Source organism: Lampetra planeri, chromosome 38, assembly GCF_965212315.1.
Source record: "Lampetra planeri chromosome 38, kcLamPlan1.2.h2, whole genome shotgun sequence".
In the NCBI taxonomy this organism is placed as follows: domain Eukaryota; kingdom Metazoa; phylum Chordata; class Hyperoartia; order Petromyzontiformes; family Petromyzontidae; genus Lampetra; species Lampetra planeri.
In genome coordinates, this window is record NC_136144.1 from 9406575 (window position 1) to 9423167 (window position 16593).

Consider the following 16593-nt stretch of genomic DNA (forward strand, 5'->3'; position numbering starts at 1 on the left):
TACAATCGTTATGATGTCACTTGGCATCATGATGACATCGTCGTTAGTACCTGCCGGTAAGTGTGGCCCATCTTCGGCACTACACACGTACCCACTGCCACATACCTTTTTGTCTCCAAGACCGTCATCCATTATTTCGCCTACTTTCATCCTACTTGTATCTTTGTCTCAGTGGGCCATACCTCTGCAGGCCACTCCCAAGAGCCTTTGTGGCCAAGCCCTCGCGGAATGAAGGAGCCAATCGAGCTATTGTATGCGGTGCTACCATAACAGTGATATATCGCTAAAGAGAGTGAACTTGACTGGACCAAAGGGACATGGTGGTGCAGGGCTCACCCCGGGACCCCCAAATCGCTGGGTCTGTTGGGGGCCCACATTTGGTCTGAAGGTCACCTGCTGTAGACCATTTATGCAGCAAATTAAAATGTACATAACAAATGCACACGTCCATCCGCACAGTAGAAAAGTGTAGTATTGCCATAATGACGTTATCATTTGCAGTGGTCTTTAATCGCTTTATTAAGTAGCTGTATTTCACAGTTCATTTGTATAAATGTAGAAGCGAGTTGTGTGGCACTTATGTAACCGTTGGGCTTCTTTATATGTGTAATGGTGTGACTTGAGTTTCACCTTGACTTAATGAGATATTGCGCCAAAGGTGTGTGTATGATGGTGATGGAATTCAAATAAAGATTAATATGAAAATGTGAATGCTCTTTGCACATGTAACATTGATACATGTAAATATTTCCTTTCATAGGTACATGTTTACACACACAATATAAATTAGTACACAGTAGCCACAACGACACGTTTTAACGATTATATCTAACAGAGAGGCAGGGGCAAGTGGCATTTCAGAATATGGTTCGAACAAGATTGACAAATGAGTAGTAAGTTAAATAGACTGCTGATGAGACGCGAAATGTCGAAAGCGGTCGAGCGTTTGCTTGTGTTGAGCCAATGCTGCTGAAATAATGCACTCACAGGAGGGCGTGTGACTGATGAGATGTGTAGAAAAATATATTTGTACGTGGTTTTTGGGGCCGTCCATAAATGACGTAACGCACCTGGCCCCACCCCTCCCACCCCACCCAGCCCCACCCTCCCTGCACGACGGACACAATAATCCCCTGTGGGCTGGTGTAACCAGGAGGTTCCTACCAGTAATGTTGCACAGTATCATTCGCCCACGAGATCCCCCTGTCCATCACTAGAGGGCCCTGCTGGGTAGCTCTAATGTGTGAACGCACCTGTAAGTACCGTGACTTGCCCAGTTTCGTAACACGACCGTGCATTTGCTGCGGTCAAGAGGAATTAAAACAAAAAGTTATTTTAAACATTCACCAACCCTCCGTGTGATTTGGACCAGATGCGTGCCGAGGAATTCTGCGCGCCAAAATCCAACGTCGTGCAGCGTGTTTACATTAATATTTAAACATTAATCTTTAAACGCACGCTTCCTTCGTTTACGTTACATAGACTGCTGTGAAGCTTGCGTTTCGTGGATATATATTTTTTAATATCTTATAAGGGTTGCTGTTTTGTTTAATTTTACATTACAGGGCCGTAGTTTGTTCGCGGCCTGCATGGCAATGAAGCACCGGCCTTGCCTAGATGTCTCTGCCGGGAACGAGCGCCTCTTCCTGGGCCACTGAGGTTAGTGATTCCGGTGTAACCTGCGGTCACTGAAGTCACTTTACACAATCACAGCAGTGCTTCTACGACTAATATTGTTATTAATGCGTTAAATGCACATCCGTGATGGGCCGCTTCGTTGCCATTTCATTTTTTTGTGCAACGCGACCGTCAATTTTGTTTAATTGATCGGTCTCAGCTGTGCTATCCACTGCTGGATGAAAAAGCCCTCTGGGTTTGCGATGCCACCACAAATCCACCTCGCGGATGGGCGTCCTACGGATTTCATCGCTCCATCTCCGCGTTGGCTGTGGGGGCCCACAGCTGTCAACCCGTACGCTTTGCTCCGTGTTCCTGTACAGGGAAATTGAGCCGTTTCAATACAGGCAAAAAATTAGCTTTCTTGTCTATTCGTCTGTGTTTCTCCCCATGTGATGGGACTTTTGTAGGATGAATGTTGAGATTTATAAGAACACAGGGTGACCAATTCGTGTCCTGTTGGGCACCAGCTGTGCTAGTGTGGCAGCAAGTCCAACACAGCCCTGTCTGCCAGTAGTGGGCGATGTTGCCATACTCATTCTCCTAGGACTCACATGAAATTTCCACTTTTTGACGCTTTGGCAACCAACTCGTTTTATTATTACACGCTTTTATTTAACTCACTCTGTTGTTGTTGTCGTATCCTCAAGTCTTGCAACTCAATTTTAACCCACTTCCCAATAGTGGTATCGACTGCAAACTTCGTATACTTATGTCATACTGATGACAATACTATATTCTATCATTCAAATATATTTTTCAACAATCTTTTACACGCTTTCTATTAACTCACTCTGTTGTTGTTGTCGTATCGTCAAATCTTGTAACTCAATTTTAACCCACTTCCCAATGTGGTATCGACTGCAAACTTGGTATACTTATGTCATACTGATGACAATACTATATTCCAGAGGTGTGGACTCGAGTCATGTGACTTGGACTCGAGTCAGACTCGAGTCATGAATTTGATGACTTGCGACTCGACTTGGACTTGCATAACAATGACTTTGTCCCACCTATGAGATGTGGACTCGAGTCATGTGACTTGGACTCGAGTCAGACTCGAGTCATGAATTTGATGACTTGCGACTCGACTTGGACTTGCATAACAATGACTTTGTCCCACCTATGAGATGTGGACTCGAGTCATGTGACTTGGACTCGAGTCAGACTCGAGTCATGAATTTGATGACTTGCGACTCGACTTGGACTTGCATAACAATGACTTTGTCCCACCTCTGCTATATTCTATCGTAAAAATAAAAAAAAATTAAACATTCTTTTTTGTATGTTAAGTTTCGGCTTGGGCCTAATTGTCCACGGGCAACTGACATTGGCTGTAAATGACCACGGCACCTTACGTTATGGCAAGCCTCGGGGCCACTTCCTGGAGTCGTGTGGAGTTCTTACATTACTAGTACGGTACATTTCATGAAAGCGTGTTTAAAAATATATATTTTTAAATATTACTTATTTCGAGCAACGTCACAGGATCTTTAATGTCCCTCAGGAAAAATACTGCTCGTATGCAAAACAGCCACCAGTATTAATCAGGGTGGCCCCACCACTTCAACCGCAAGGCTCTGCAACAAGCAGGAAACGCTCTGCTGGTCGGCCATGCTACTACCCCAAGTAGATTCTGTAATACACAAGAGTGAATAACGCAAAGAACGGTCCTCATGGATACTTGCGCAAACCCACTTGTTGTACTGCTGTGTCCTAGCCACCAAAAGGTTAAAAGTTTCAAAAATAGGCGTGAATCATGAACCACTGTCTCCAAAGCACTGGATTGCAGGCGTCTGCAACTCGCCTGCTCTGGACGCATGCTCACCAATAATCCTCTAGTACCATAATTCTTTCTGCGCTGACGGTGTATGCAACGTAAGCCACTTTGGTGATTGTAATTAGTGCGCGTGATTGCTTTCGTTCCAGTCCATCGTACACAATGCAAGCGAAAGAAGCTGCTGCGGGGAGTGCAACAGCCACTGCCCAAGGTGGCAAACCAGATGAAAGGTGATGGGATGGGAAGCCACCAAATTCTACTTGCGTGCATGGTGAACCGTGCATAAGCGTAACACCACCGTGCCCATGGTGGTGTCTTATTTTGATTGCCACACGTGGCTGCGTGCTCGGCATGTAACGATGCATCGATTCATCCGTTAACGTTGATTTTAATGAGCTTTCTGTGTGGTTCAGGGGTTGGAATGCTGAGCTGGCATTTCAAAGAGCATGGGATCGAGGCCAGACAGTTGCCTGAGATTTAGCTGGGTTCACGTGAAGTGAAGTAGGTTAATGGTCTAAGTCCAGTGACCAAATAGCTGGGCAAAAAAGCCAATGTATTAAATGTGGTTCTACGCTTAATGTGGCAGATAGCACGATCAGGATAAAATTACAAAAAAAACATTTTAAAGTTTTTTTATTTTTTGTTCTTGCACGAACAATGCATGAGATGATGTGTTTTCTAATTAATTGTTTGCCGTTTATGTAAAATTTGTGCTTAAGAAAATTACGTGGTTTGATATAATATTTATTTATACATAAGTTAACGGAATGGACAAACCCTGTACAAACGAAATAGAAAAAAAGCCCAAGAAACAATACAAATGAGACACAAGGTTGAGACAAAAAAAATAGATTATTTAATGAAAATTGGGGTCATCAAGTGTTAAATGAATATTGTGTATTGTACGTGGAAGTCAAGTCAATGGTCAAAATGTGTCTGAATACTCAGGCAAGTGTTGGGCGGTGCTCATCTCCTTGAGAGGTCCTGAGCCTTTGGTGGATATTATTTTGTTCCTATAATCGGAACCATGCTCTTCAATGGCCAACCTCTTTAGATTTCTATAAAAGTGGTGCTCATTAATCGGTGGCAGCTGGTGGGACTGGGCCCTTCGAGTGAAAAATGTAAATGGGAAAAATTACTGTGTGCAAGAAGGCCCTCCTTCCCTCGTCACATCCTACCCTCTTCTTCTCTCCTACCCACTGCATATTCACCTCTCTCCTGTCCTTGCTCTCCCTCCCCCAAAGGGCTTCCATACACCACCGATATATTTACTCAGTAGCCACCACTGCTTACAATAGATGTACGAGGAATGATGGGCCGATTTATCCCACAACTCAGATTTTAACTCACAATCTCCTAATTGTAACACTAAGCAGTCATCTGTGTTCGTGAAAGTAGATTTATACCATACATACCCACACGGCACCAGCAGGCTCATGCCAAATACCATACATGTGTATCAGGTGCCTCAGTGTACTCTCTTGCGTGCATGCTTGTGGTCAGGCTTCATGAGACACGGCTGTACATGGACGTGGCAGACAGCCTTATGCCGATCGTTTACACATCCGACTACAACATCACCTTCATGGGGCTGGAGAAGATGCATCCGTTTGATGCAGGAAAGTGGGGCAAGGTCGTGCAGTATTTGAAAGGTGAGCGGCAGCCATCTAACAGCAGATTGATCAAACAAATTAGATTCCTTACAGTTGGGTGCAACTCCGATGAGCACGGTTAGCTACGTACAGTGCGAAAGAAGTTCAACATACATAAATGTAGCCGTACATTAAAGTGACTGCGTCTCCCTCATCCACACAGGCGTTTTCTCTCTGTGCATTTTTCGTTGATTTTTAAAGCTGTATTTGGTTGTTTTTTCTCCCTTTCTCCGCTCTCAATATCCCTCCAATATGATAATTGATTTTTTTACCCTTTTATCTGGCAAACAAAACTGACACCTTTTTTTACAAGGAGTCATGTTTGCATTGACCACAATACCTGCGGTCAGAATGCAAACAAAAAACACAACTCTGATAATGTATGCACTGTCCTTGAAATTGATTGGTCCACACCCGAGACAGCTTTTCTTAGAGCCTAGTCTCACATGGTGTTGGACCAGATGACGCCAAAAGGCGCACAACTCAAAGACAATGCACCATCAGAGTACGAGAGCTCGGGGTAAGCATTTACACCATTGGAACCTCCTTTGCCAGTAGCAAAATATGATGATTGATTTTTTACCCTTTTATCTGGCAACAAAACTGACACCTTTTTTACAACCCTCCAATAATCGTCCGTTCCCGCGGTGTGCGCAGAGGCAAACATGGTCACGGATGATGTGCTGGTGAAACCGCGGGAGGCGGAGGAGAAGGATCTACTCGTGGCTCACACCCAGCGCTACCTCAACAGCCTCAAGGTCGGCAAGCCACCCGCGCTGGATCCGCGCGCAGGACGCTTTTAAAAGCCCACCCCCATGGTGTGTGCAATGCTTGGACCCCCCCCCCCTCCACGCTCTGTTCGATAATTGAGCCCCCCCCTGTCTGGCTTGGCAGTGGTCCATCACGGTGGCCAGGATAACGGAGGTCCCTTGCGTCGCGGCGCTGCCCAACGTGCTGGTGCGGCGCAACGTACTGAGGCCCTTCCTGCTGCAGACGAGCGGCACTGTCCTGGTAAGGGCGCCACGGTGGCTAGGAGATGTTAACTACCTCGCCGGGTGTACAGGAGGTCGTGGGTTAGATCCAGACCCTGACGCCTGCTGCTGTATATTTTGAGTTTGCGTGTCTCTCTCTCTCATCATCATCATCACGGTGGCTAGGAGATGTTAACTACCTCGCCTGGTGTACAGGAGGTCGTGGGTTAGATCCAGACCCTGACGCCTGCTGCTGTACATTTTGAGTTTGCGTGTCTCTCTCTCTCATCATCATCATCACGGTGGCTAGGAGATGTTATCTACCTCGCCTGGTGTACAGGAGGTCGTGGGTTAGATCCAGACCCTGACGCCTGCTGCAGTATATTTAGAGTTTGCGTGTCTCTCTCTCTCATCATCATCATCACGGTGGCTAGGATATGTTAACTACCTCGCATGGTGTACAGGAGGTCGTGGGTTAGATCACGACCCTGACGCCCTGTTGTACATTTAGAGTTTGCGTGTTCTCCCCGTGGTCGCGTGTTTTTTTTTGCTTCTCCAGGATTTTCCCTCCACATTTAGAAACATGCGTTTCGAGTATTCGGCTGCTATACATTTCCACATGATAACCCACTTCGTTGAGCTATCATTTGTGGCCAGGTCATCTCTGAAAAACAGCTATGTAGCTCACTGGACCTTACCTGGTAAAATAAGAATCGTTAAAATTGTAAGGCTCATAAGCTCACAGCCCATGTTTCTCTGTAAAAAGCCCTTTGCCCGTGCCACTGGAATCATGGGAAGAGCTATCTCCATGTTTCGATTTACTCCTCCACACTTGGAGGAATTGTCATGATTCTGAGACGTAAATTGATTCACAAATCGATTATGTTTTTACCTGTGTGGTGTATGTAGAGTTTTTTGTGGTATGAATCTGTCGATGAGGTCACTTAATCGGATCTCAGAGGTAGCTCTGTCACATCTGCTTCGCTTGCATTAAGAGTTGACATGTCTACCATGCTGACCGTTTCCACCACCATACTGCAGGTTCAAACACTTCACTTTCTGCTTCTACCCTTGAGTTGGGAATTCCCTCCCATCGTATTTCCCCCCCAAGCAATTATGACATTTCTTAATGAGTAAGGTGTGAAATTTTCTTTGATGGTGCTGTTTTTGCCCGAATGAAAGGGTAAGTCCTTCCACTGTGAAAACAATAAAAAAATGTGTTGCTTAAGTGTTAAACTCAGAATTAATAATGTGATGTTTGGTTGGTCAATATTGTAAGCAGTGCAATATAAGTAAATTTCCTCTTTTATAAAGCTTACAAACTGATGAGTTTTGTTGTGTTGGACAATCGTGTTAGGCAGGAAAGCTGGCGATGGAGAGAGGCTGGGCTTTCAACATCGGTGAGTAATAAAGCACAATTAGTGTCGTGTATAATACACTCACATCTCAAGTTAGCTGTTTAGATACGGTGGGCATATTCATTTTTATAGAGAGGCAGTCAGTCATAGGCGAAGGAAACCAGGGAAGTCTGGATTCTAGACTCTTAATCAGGGGCAGGGAACAGTATGTATGTTGAACTTCTTTTGTACCGTGCGTAGCCAACCATGCTAATAGAAGGTGCTGGAGAACAACAACAAACTAAAAACATTAATCACGAATTACTGGGTTGTGGATAAAGTTATGGACCATGGTGGCAGCAGAAGAGAATGAGTGACCTCCCACTGATTGTAGATTCGGGGCTTCAGTAGAAAGCATCGGTTTCTGCTGTTGAAAGCACGCAGAGTGGAGGAGAGTGAAGTAACGGGAGAGATGCACGGAGGATTTTGATGACAGTGTGATCTTGAAAATGATCTGGGATTGGATTGGGAGCCATTGGAGGGATTGGAGTACATATTGAGGTAATGTGGCTTTTGTCACCAAGTGTGGATAATAAGGCATCGTTCAAGCCCATAATTTTATTACACCTAGAATGCGTGTGGGCGAATTCCATATGCAATATAGTGGGTGACACTGACAATATTTCGGTGCATTCCAGGTGGCGGTTTTCACCACTGCTCCGGGGATAATGGTGGAGGCTTTTGTGCCTACGCCGACATTACCTTGTGCATTAAGGTCAGTTCACTGCCTTGGTTTCTACGCACAAGCAGAGTACACAATGCTAAGTAAACACTGCAATCGTTATATTGGATCTCTTGCAATCTTCTTTTGTACTTTCAGTGCAGCTGAATTATATTCCAATGTTTCAGTTGGCTATATGATACAAAACCAATACATTTACATCCAGAACCCTTGCAGCAAGCGGTGCATCTCTTCGTGTTGGAGGATGGCATCGCTGAATAGCTTCTGAAGTTGGCATTCTTATCTACGCTGTGCTCACATTTTTTATGTGGCCTCCAAAGAATTTTCATCACATGGAATCCAAAAGTTTTATTTTATTCTCTCAGATCCCGGCCAAATCACGAGTGGCTGTACTCTTGGGTTCTTTCGGTAAAGTCACGTAGATGAAAAATAAAAATAATAAAATGAAAATAACTAAATTAAATCACGACGTTTCGGAGGCAACACAAGCTTCCGTCATCAGGTGGAAGAGCCACAGCAAAATCACTGTAGTGAGTAGAGAGAGCTATTTGTGACAAGCGATTATATAGGGTAAGAGGGGGGGAGGAGCCAGGGAGGAGGGATGCACAAATAGCTCTCTCTACTCACTACAGTGATTTTGCTGTGGCTGTTCCACCTGATGACGGAACCTTGTGTTGCCTCCGAAACGTCGTGATTTAATTGAGTTATTTTCATTTTAGATATTTTTATTTATTTTTCATCTACGTGACTTTACCGAAAGAACCAAAGAGTATGGATCCTTGCAGTCACGAAAGCTTCAAATCTAGAATTCACGAGTGGCTGCTCTGATTTCAATTCAGGTTCCAAGCGATACTAGCGCAGTGCTCTGACTTGGATTTATACAACTGCACCACTGGGCCATATTACCAACATGTCTGCAATTGCAGTCTTTACCCTAAACTAATAAGACACCTGCCAGGCTTTCAGCAGTGGAAATGCCCACACACCAATTATGCTCTTCCTATTTTGCTTTGATGTTGCAGTTCCTCTTTGACCGTGTGGACGGCGTTGCCAGAGCCATGATTGTTGATCTGGATGCCCATCAGGTATGACGACGCCGTGACAGACATGATTGTCATCTGTTCTGTGGACTAGGAGCAAGGTTTTTCTCAGCAGACCCCATTGTGCAGTAAAAACTTTTAGGTAATCGTTATTACCTAGTACTTCAATTTGTATGTATGTATGTTGAACTTCTTTTGTACCGTGCGAAGCCAACCATGCAAATTGGAGGTGCGGGGGAACGGCAACAAACTAAACACAAATCAAATCGAAAGAAATTGGTTTTCAGTCTAGATTTAAAAGTGCATAGCTCCAGTGGCTTCCTAATATCGGACGGAAGAGCGTTCCACACGGCCCCAGAAGCGCATCTGAAAGCGCGTGATGTGGTGACTGTCTTTTTTTCGATGGCCAGCCAAAAGCCGCTGCGAGGATGACCGGAGTTCGCGTGATGGTTTATGCTCCTTGACGAGATCAGCATGATACTGTGTTTCATTTGTGGCAAGCACTTCTTGTGTAATGAAGGCGACCTTATAATGTATTAATTTGGCAACCGAAAGCCAATGCAGCTCAGCGAGCACTGGACAGACATGGTCGGATCTTGCAGTACCCATCACGATATGCCAAACGCAAATTCGTGGAAATGGCCAAACGCCCCGATGCAGGACCCTCCTGGGAAGACCCTTTAGACGTGGTGTGGCTTAACTGGGTAAATAGAGGAGATTACAGCGTGAGTTGCCTTCTGTCAGGAATATGAGAATACAGAGCTTTATTCGTCCGACACACATTGGCACGTTTTGTTCACGTCACAAACCTTATTGGTTGGCCATGTCGGGCGGCGCAGGGCAACGGACACGAGCGGGACTTCATGGGCGACAGCCGTGTGTACATCATGGACGTGTACAACCAGCACATCTACCCGCACGACTCCGCCGCCAAACGTGAGAAGGCTCTTGACTGTTACTCGTGCCCCTTGGCCCCAGTAAAGCTGAGAGTGTTGCATCCGACGGTTCGACTCCGTCGGAAATGTCACCGTTGAGCCCGCGACCTGTCTCCTAGCGATCGAGAGCTCGGTTCGAGTGGCAGACGGCTGTCACTCTGGACACGTTGCCCCGTCGTGATGCGCAAACTCCAGCAAATTGCGCACTTCGGTTGGCGGTCGACGTTTCTAAGTGAAGACTGCGATCCTCAAAGGAATGGCGCCGTCCACCGTGATCGCCTCCCCCCCTCCTCCCCCCCTCGTGATCCGTCTGTGGATCAAACAAATCACTCGAGACACCAGGTGTTTGGCAGCAAGAGCAGTTGATGCGAATTGGTGTAGTGGTCCTTCGCCGACTATGCGTGATGAATGTTGTGTTGGTGTGGAGGAGGTGGCCGGGTGATTGTGATTCGTGACTGATCCGGGGTTCAAATGCAATGTAGTCCCCCATGAATGAACCGGGTTTTCAACCTGATCACCAGTGATTTATGCAACAACAACAACTAAAACAACAGCATCATATTCAATTACTTTTTACGCGTAATTTTGTTCAATTACAAAATAGTGTTGACTGGCAGTTATTAAAAACTAGCTTTACTACCCGGCGTGACGTCAGCAGGCACACTGCGTGACGCTGCCGCATGTGGGTGACGTCACAGATGTGACGTCACCGCTCACTTGCCGTGCAAAATATATCCATTATTGCGCCTTACCCCCCCCCCCCCCCCCCAAAATACAAAAGTCTATTTTTATACTTTTTTTTAGACTGGATTAGAGAGACCTTTTGATATCTCAGGAGCAGGCCTGTGATGCCTCTTCACTGCAAGATGTTCTCAAACATGTTCTAGGAGAGATCTGAATGGGCACTTTGTCCCACGACACTGATAGCACAATTGGAGTGTAGTTTGAGAAGAAGCAAACGAGGTTCACTGTGGATGTTGTGCCAAGGTAGATGCGAGGCAATAGCTTATGGAGTCTATCTTGTCTTTTGAGCACGTTGTTTACAGAGGGGATTCTGAAAGGCTTTTCTCTCTAAACTACATTTAGAAATCACTGCGAGGATATCGGTTTTATTTTTTCAAAATTAAAAAACAAGAATTTCTTTGAACAAATTTTTTTTTGGCTTTCTTCTTCACAGAGTGCTGATTCTAGTGGAGCGTTTATGCTTAAGTGAAACATAATGAGATTAGGTGTCTTATCAAGCTTAGCTTAAACAAAAGACGAACATTAATTACATTTGTGTTTGAACATGAAGACAAGCATATTTACAGCATTTCCTGTTCTCAATATGTTTATCATGCTTTCATTAGTCACAAATAAAGATTCATTAATAAGTAACCATACTTTTTTACTTTGCAACGCGCCGCGCAGTATTTGCTCACTCTCAGAGCGAGGGAACGATTCGAAGGCGCGAGGAGAAATCGCAGAGAAGCGGGAAAGCAGCCGAGCAATGAGGCGGCGCCAAAAATTGCCCAAGCTCTGTGGCCCTCTACATATATATATGAAGGTGTTATCGGCCAACTAACGAGTAATTACATGTGTGAGGAAACCAGAGCACCCGGAGTAAATCCACAAGTGCGAGGAGGGAACGCTCGATTCCATACAGATGGAACAGGTGGAGTCCACATTTTTGCTGTGCTGCCTTCTCCTGGCGAGTGCTGTGTTGCCCGCGGGAAGGGAGTTGTACTACGAGGCGTGTGCCAACACCGCCCGGCTAAATGAACATCGTCTATTTGTTGAAACTTGTGTGGGTCGATTGCATCCGTGCAGTCCGTACAACGTAGACCAGCGTGGCATTTTCATTTCTCGCGATGCGCCACTTTTTCAGCAGTTAGTCCTCCGTGATAAAACAAGGGATCCATCTCTCCGATTAATCCGAGCGGCCTGGAAACTGTAATCCATGCTCTCTGTGCTGCAGCTCAAAAGAAGATTAAAGTGGCGACAAATCTGTTGCCTGACACAAGGCGGCACATTAACGCAAAACCTCGCACAGACCCAGAGCGGTTGCAGCCTCCTCCCCCTGTACGCTGCGTCATCAATTTGGGCTCAAGACTGCCGACTTACCTCGTGAGAAACAGCTTGGTGCCGGTTTGGTTAGTTACGTGGTGCCGCACACGGTGCAGGTACAAAGAGGCCATTTGCCCCCCCTCCCCTCTGATGCACGACGCGCGAGCCCATCGGCCCATCGGCCCATCGGCCCATCGCAGCCTTTCACTGCAGAGGCTCAAGGAGGATTATCGGCGCGGCTTGGCAGGTCCCCCGGATTGCGTTGTCCGTCGGTTACAATGCAACGCGGGGATGACTGGGCACTGACCGCCACCTACGCCATCGTACTGCTGCTGCTGACGCTCTTCGTCGCATTCGTTTGCCTCTTCGTCCTGGTGTTCACGCTGAATCTTGTCAGCCTGGGCATGCGAGGGGGAGGCTCAGGTTGAGGTGTCTGGGTTTGCTCAAGCCAGACAACCTTGCCTTGAGCACATCTGATTTAGAGAAGCGGTGAGAGGTCAGCTGATGACAGCAACTGTCCAGGTGTGGATTTTTCTTCATGCGTTTCGCTTTGGCTCCGTAATTTCACGCAGTGTTTCTTACGTCTTGCAGGCAATGTTTGTTTAACTGCATATGTTTGCGTGTATGTATGTATGTTGAACTTCTTTCACACCAAACGTGTCCAACCGTGATAATCGTCGCGCCTTCTGTTCGGCACATTGTCCACGCTGTTCGCTTCATGTGCTCGGAGCTTCGTTAATTCCCGAAGAAGTCAATGTTTAGGCTGTGGATTTAATGTCTTCATTCTCCTTGCCTTGTCGACAAAAGCAGTCAACTCTTAGTTGTGAAATGTTGGCGTGAGGTGCGCACAATATTTTCACCCTCATTGTTATCGGGTCAGATAATCGGTGAACTCACTTAATGTTTTACATAAGTAGCCAATTACCCTGTTTGGTCTTCCTCGATGCACTACAGTTTCTAATAATGTCACAAAATCATCCTAGTCTGTGTCTTCAGACTAGTTATTTTCATTTCGTCCTAGTCAGGGCACGCTTTGACCTTTTGTGAAAGTGGTAGTGAATGTTCACTAAAATAAATAATCTTGATTTGAAGCTTTCGTGACTGCAGGAATCCATACTCTTTGGTTCTTTCGGTAAAGTCACGTAGGTAGAAATTTTGTTTTTATTTCTACCAACGTGACTTTACCGAAAGAACCAAAGAGTATAAAATAAATAACTTGCCTCATATTTCCATCACCGATTTCGTCAAACGAACTTGACCCAGCTCAAGTTTGGACGCGCCGAAAAGAGCCCGAGACGATAGACGTGCCAATTCGGCAGAGGAATAAAATTAAGAATCTCCGCCAAACGCCCACCGGCGCTTTGCGTTGCGCGCAGGCGGCATCCGCTGTTGCGTGGAGCTCGACTGCGGCACGCAGGACGCCGAGTACCTGCAGAAGGTGCGCACGGCGCTGGAGCGCTCGCTCCGAGAGTTCACGCCCGACGTCATCGTCTACAACGCCGGCACCGACGTGCTGGAGGGGGACCGCCTGGGCGCTCTGTCCATCACTCCACAGGTACTGGCGTGCCCACGGTCGGCACCGCCCTCCCCGGCACGGTCGTCCCCTACCTATAGCGGGGAGCTGATTGGCAACGTGCATTTGCTCATGTCGTGGTTGGTTGGGTGAGCTGGAAGACAGCTTCGCGAGTAGTCTGATGAATATATAAAACGCAATCGGTGAACTTTGGAAACGTGCAGTGGTGTTACTATGTGAAACGTGTTTTAAAATTTTAACTCCCATGCAGACTCGTAGACTTAAAGACCCTTGGACTTGGATAGACCTTCTTTCGTTTGGCGAGTTGATCATTGTGTGTTCATGTTGAGGTTCGTGAGCCAGGGGATGGCTTCAGCAGCAGTCTTGTGAATATCTGTGAGCAGACCAGAGGTCGCAATCGGGTACCCGATACCCGTACCCTACCCGATACCCGGCTACCTGTACCCAGCCGGGTACGGGTACCCGTTTGCGACCCTGGTGCGGCCGGGTAAGGGTACGGGTAAGGAATAAAAACCCGTTTGCGACCTCTGGAGCAGACACAGCCATCTCTTCAACCAGATATTGGTCGCCAATATCAAGCCGTGAACACCACACAGTAACGTCACTGCGCACTTTTATCGTTCGCTGGCAGCATTTCAGAAATTCATCTGCCCACTAGCTCACTCGACAAGCTCGACATGAAAGTCAAAACGTCGCTGATGAACTCCTCTGCCAGTCGAAAGAAGACCCAAAGGTGGAGCAGTTCCTTTACGGGCCGAAATAATCTCTTTGACTGGTCCGTCTGGCTTGTGTTCTTAGGGAATCATCGAGCGCGACCAGCTGGTGTTCACGGCCGCACGCAGCCGCGGCATCCCCATTGTCATGGTGACGTCGGGCGGCTACATGAGGCAGACGGCAAGGATTATCGCCGACTCGATCCTCAACCTCCGGCAGAACAAGCTCCTCGGCTAGGGTCCGGACTTCGAGACTTCAAGGCCCTGCTCGGACACCGGCTGCCAACCTGAGTTTGCATGACGTTAATTTTTTGAAAATACAAAAAGGTGTATATTGTCGATGATGAGTTTGTAAAAAGTAAAAAATATGTATATGGATAAATGTTTGTATGTTTTGCCAATTGATATGTCCATTGGTAGAGATTATTTAATAATTTTGGGTCTAACACTTGAGGCTGAGCGGTATTATAAATGTAACGGGTTTGTCAGCTGGCGGCCCAGAGGCCATGTGACACACAAAGGCTCTCGGGAGTATTCCGCTGAACTTTGGCCTGCTGAGAGATATGGTTCACAGAGACGTAAAGAGATGCGGATTAAAGAGATGAAAATAAAGAAGGGAGACATGAGATATCTGGAGACGAGAGGTCCAGACAGTAGTCGTCACATTGACATCATGTGGCCTGCCAGCATGCCAAGTTTTGAAGAATCCTGATTTCTCACGGAGGTAGAAATGGGACACTTTAAAAATGGGTAAGGATACTGGGGGGACGCAGAGTGCTGTGCCTGTTCTTGTTTAAAGAATCAGAAAATACTGGAGGAATCCGATGAGCTATGAAGCTCTTTTTCACAGATGTCCAGTACTCCGTTGAGATGAAAAGGATTCAAACGCTGAAGCCGGCATTCACATTTTGCGAAGTCCACTTTCGCGGAATCCTCTAATGTCTCTCATCATGTTTGTGTTGGGAACATTGCAATGTGTGGTGACTACATTTTCGTTATCGCTGTGATTGAGGCAAGTCACGATTCACCGCCCCACACCCCATCCAAGTGATGCGATAAATCGTCGCAATTCAGGATCACAATTAGGTTAAAGAAAATATTTGTCTATTTTTTTTTTACCATGTTGATGGTGTTCTAATTCTGTCTTGTGCAGTTTTGTTTGATCGTTAGCGTATATGTGACATGATTTCATGAATTGTTAATGGGCTGATGCACTAAAAAATTATATTACGTGAAGAGACAGAAAGGAGTTTTGCTTATATTTGCTTTTAACCATGATGTTCTATGGAAACGCATTGAGTTTGCGTACTGTATTTCTTGTTTTGCGTTAAACAGGCTCCAATGGTTTACATGGAGTGCTCTCGTCAATAACATCTGGTATTCCAGCAGCGTTTTTTAACAAGACTGCTGTTGAGATCCAGAATGTGAAAACCAGTCTATAGGTTTCTTGCATAAGCAAATGCTGCTTTAAAATGTTCTTCAAAGCCAGTTTGCTGATGGACTAAAGCATATTCTACGATGCGAGGCACAGAATGGGGGTTCTGCTTAGCATTTTGCTTTCATATGTCATAAATAATCCACTCCGACCAGTGCCGGATGAAGCTAGTGCGGGGCCTGTAGCATATGTTGTAAAGGGGCCCTAAAAAAAAGATACACGTAAATATTAAAACACAAATGTTTAACTTGCGTAGTAAAGTAATTGCATCTTTTCATGTATTATACAGCCAGATTATACGACAAATCGCTGACCTTAAACACCCAGTCGTTCATAAAAGTTGAAGGCGGTATAGTACTATGGTAATAGAGCAAGTGCAGAATCATTGAACCGGAATTGATAGCTTGAAAGCATTTAGCGTGGGGCCCTTAAAAGTGCGAGGCCCGTAGCTACTACATGTGTAGTAGCTACTACATATGTAGCTACTTTTGTTACTAGAATAATCCGGCACTGACTCGGACACGTTTTGATGCAGGTATTGTAATTCTGCGAATCGATTCTAATAGATGAAGCAATGAAGCGTTACTTGCCTCCTGATATGCCCATCACCTGACACGCCTCCACTCGACGCACGATCTCCTTGGACGCTGACAACCCCGGTGGCATTGGCACGATACGAGCCAATGCTAGCGAACTAGAGGGGGGTGATTGTGCCCCGATGCTGACTT

The 16593-nt window shown here is 46.0% G+C and overlaps 1 protein-coding gene across 1 annotated transcript; it reads left to right on the plus strand.

Moving 5' to 3' along the window:
- Positions 1–1163: 1163 nt before the first annotated feature.
- On the plus strand, positions 1164–16478 carry HDAC11 (histone deacetylase 11). The gene is made up of 12 exons (XM_078612327.1): positions 1164–1255; positions 1566–1659; positions 3610–3690; positions 4964–5112; positions 5770–5870; positions 6007–6123; positions 7441–7483; positions 8119–8195; positions 9185–9247; positions 10042–10138; positions 13560–13738; positions 14516–16478. The coding sequence occupies exons 3-12, from the start codon at positions 3623–3625 to the stop codon at positions 14666–14668; spliced, it is 1047 nt and encodes a 348-aa protein (XP_078468453.1). The 5' UTR covers positions 1164–1255; positions 1566–1659; positions 3610–3622; the 3' UTR covers positions 14669–16478.
- The last annotated feature ends 115 nt before the right edge of the window (positions 16479–16593 follow it).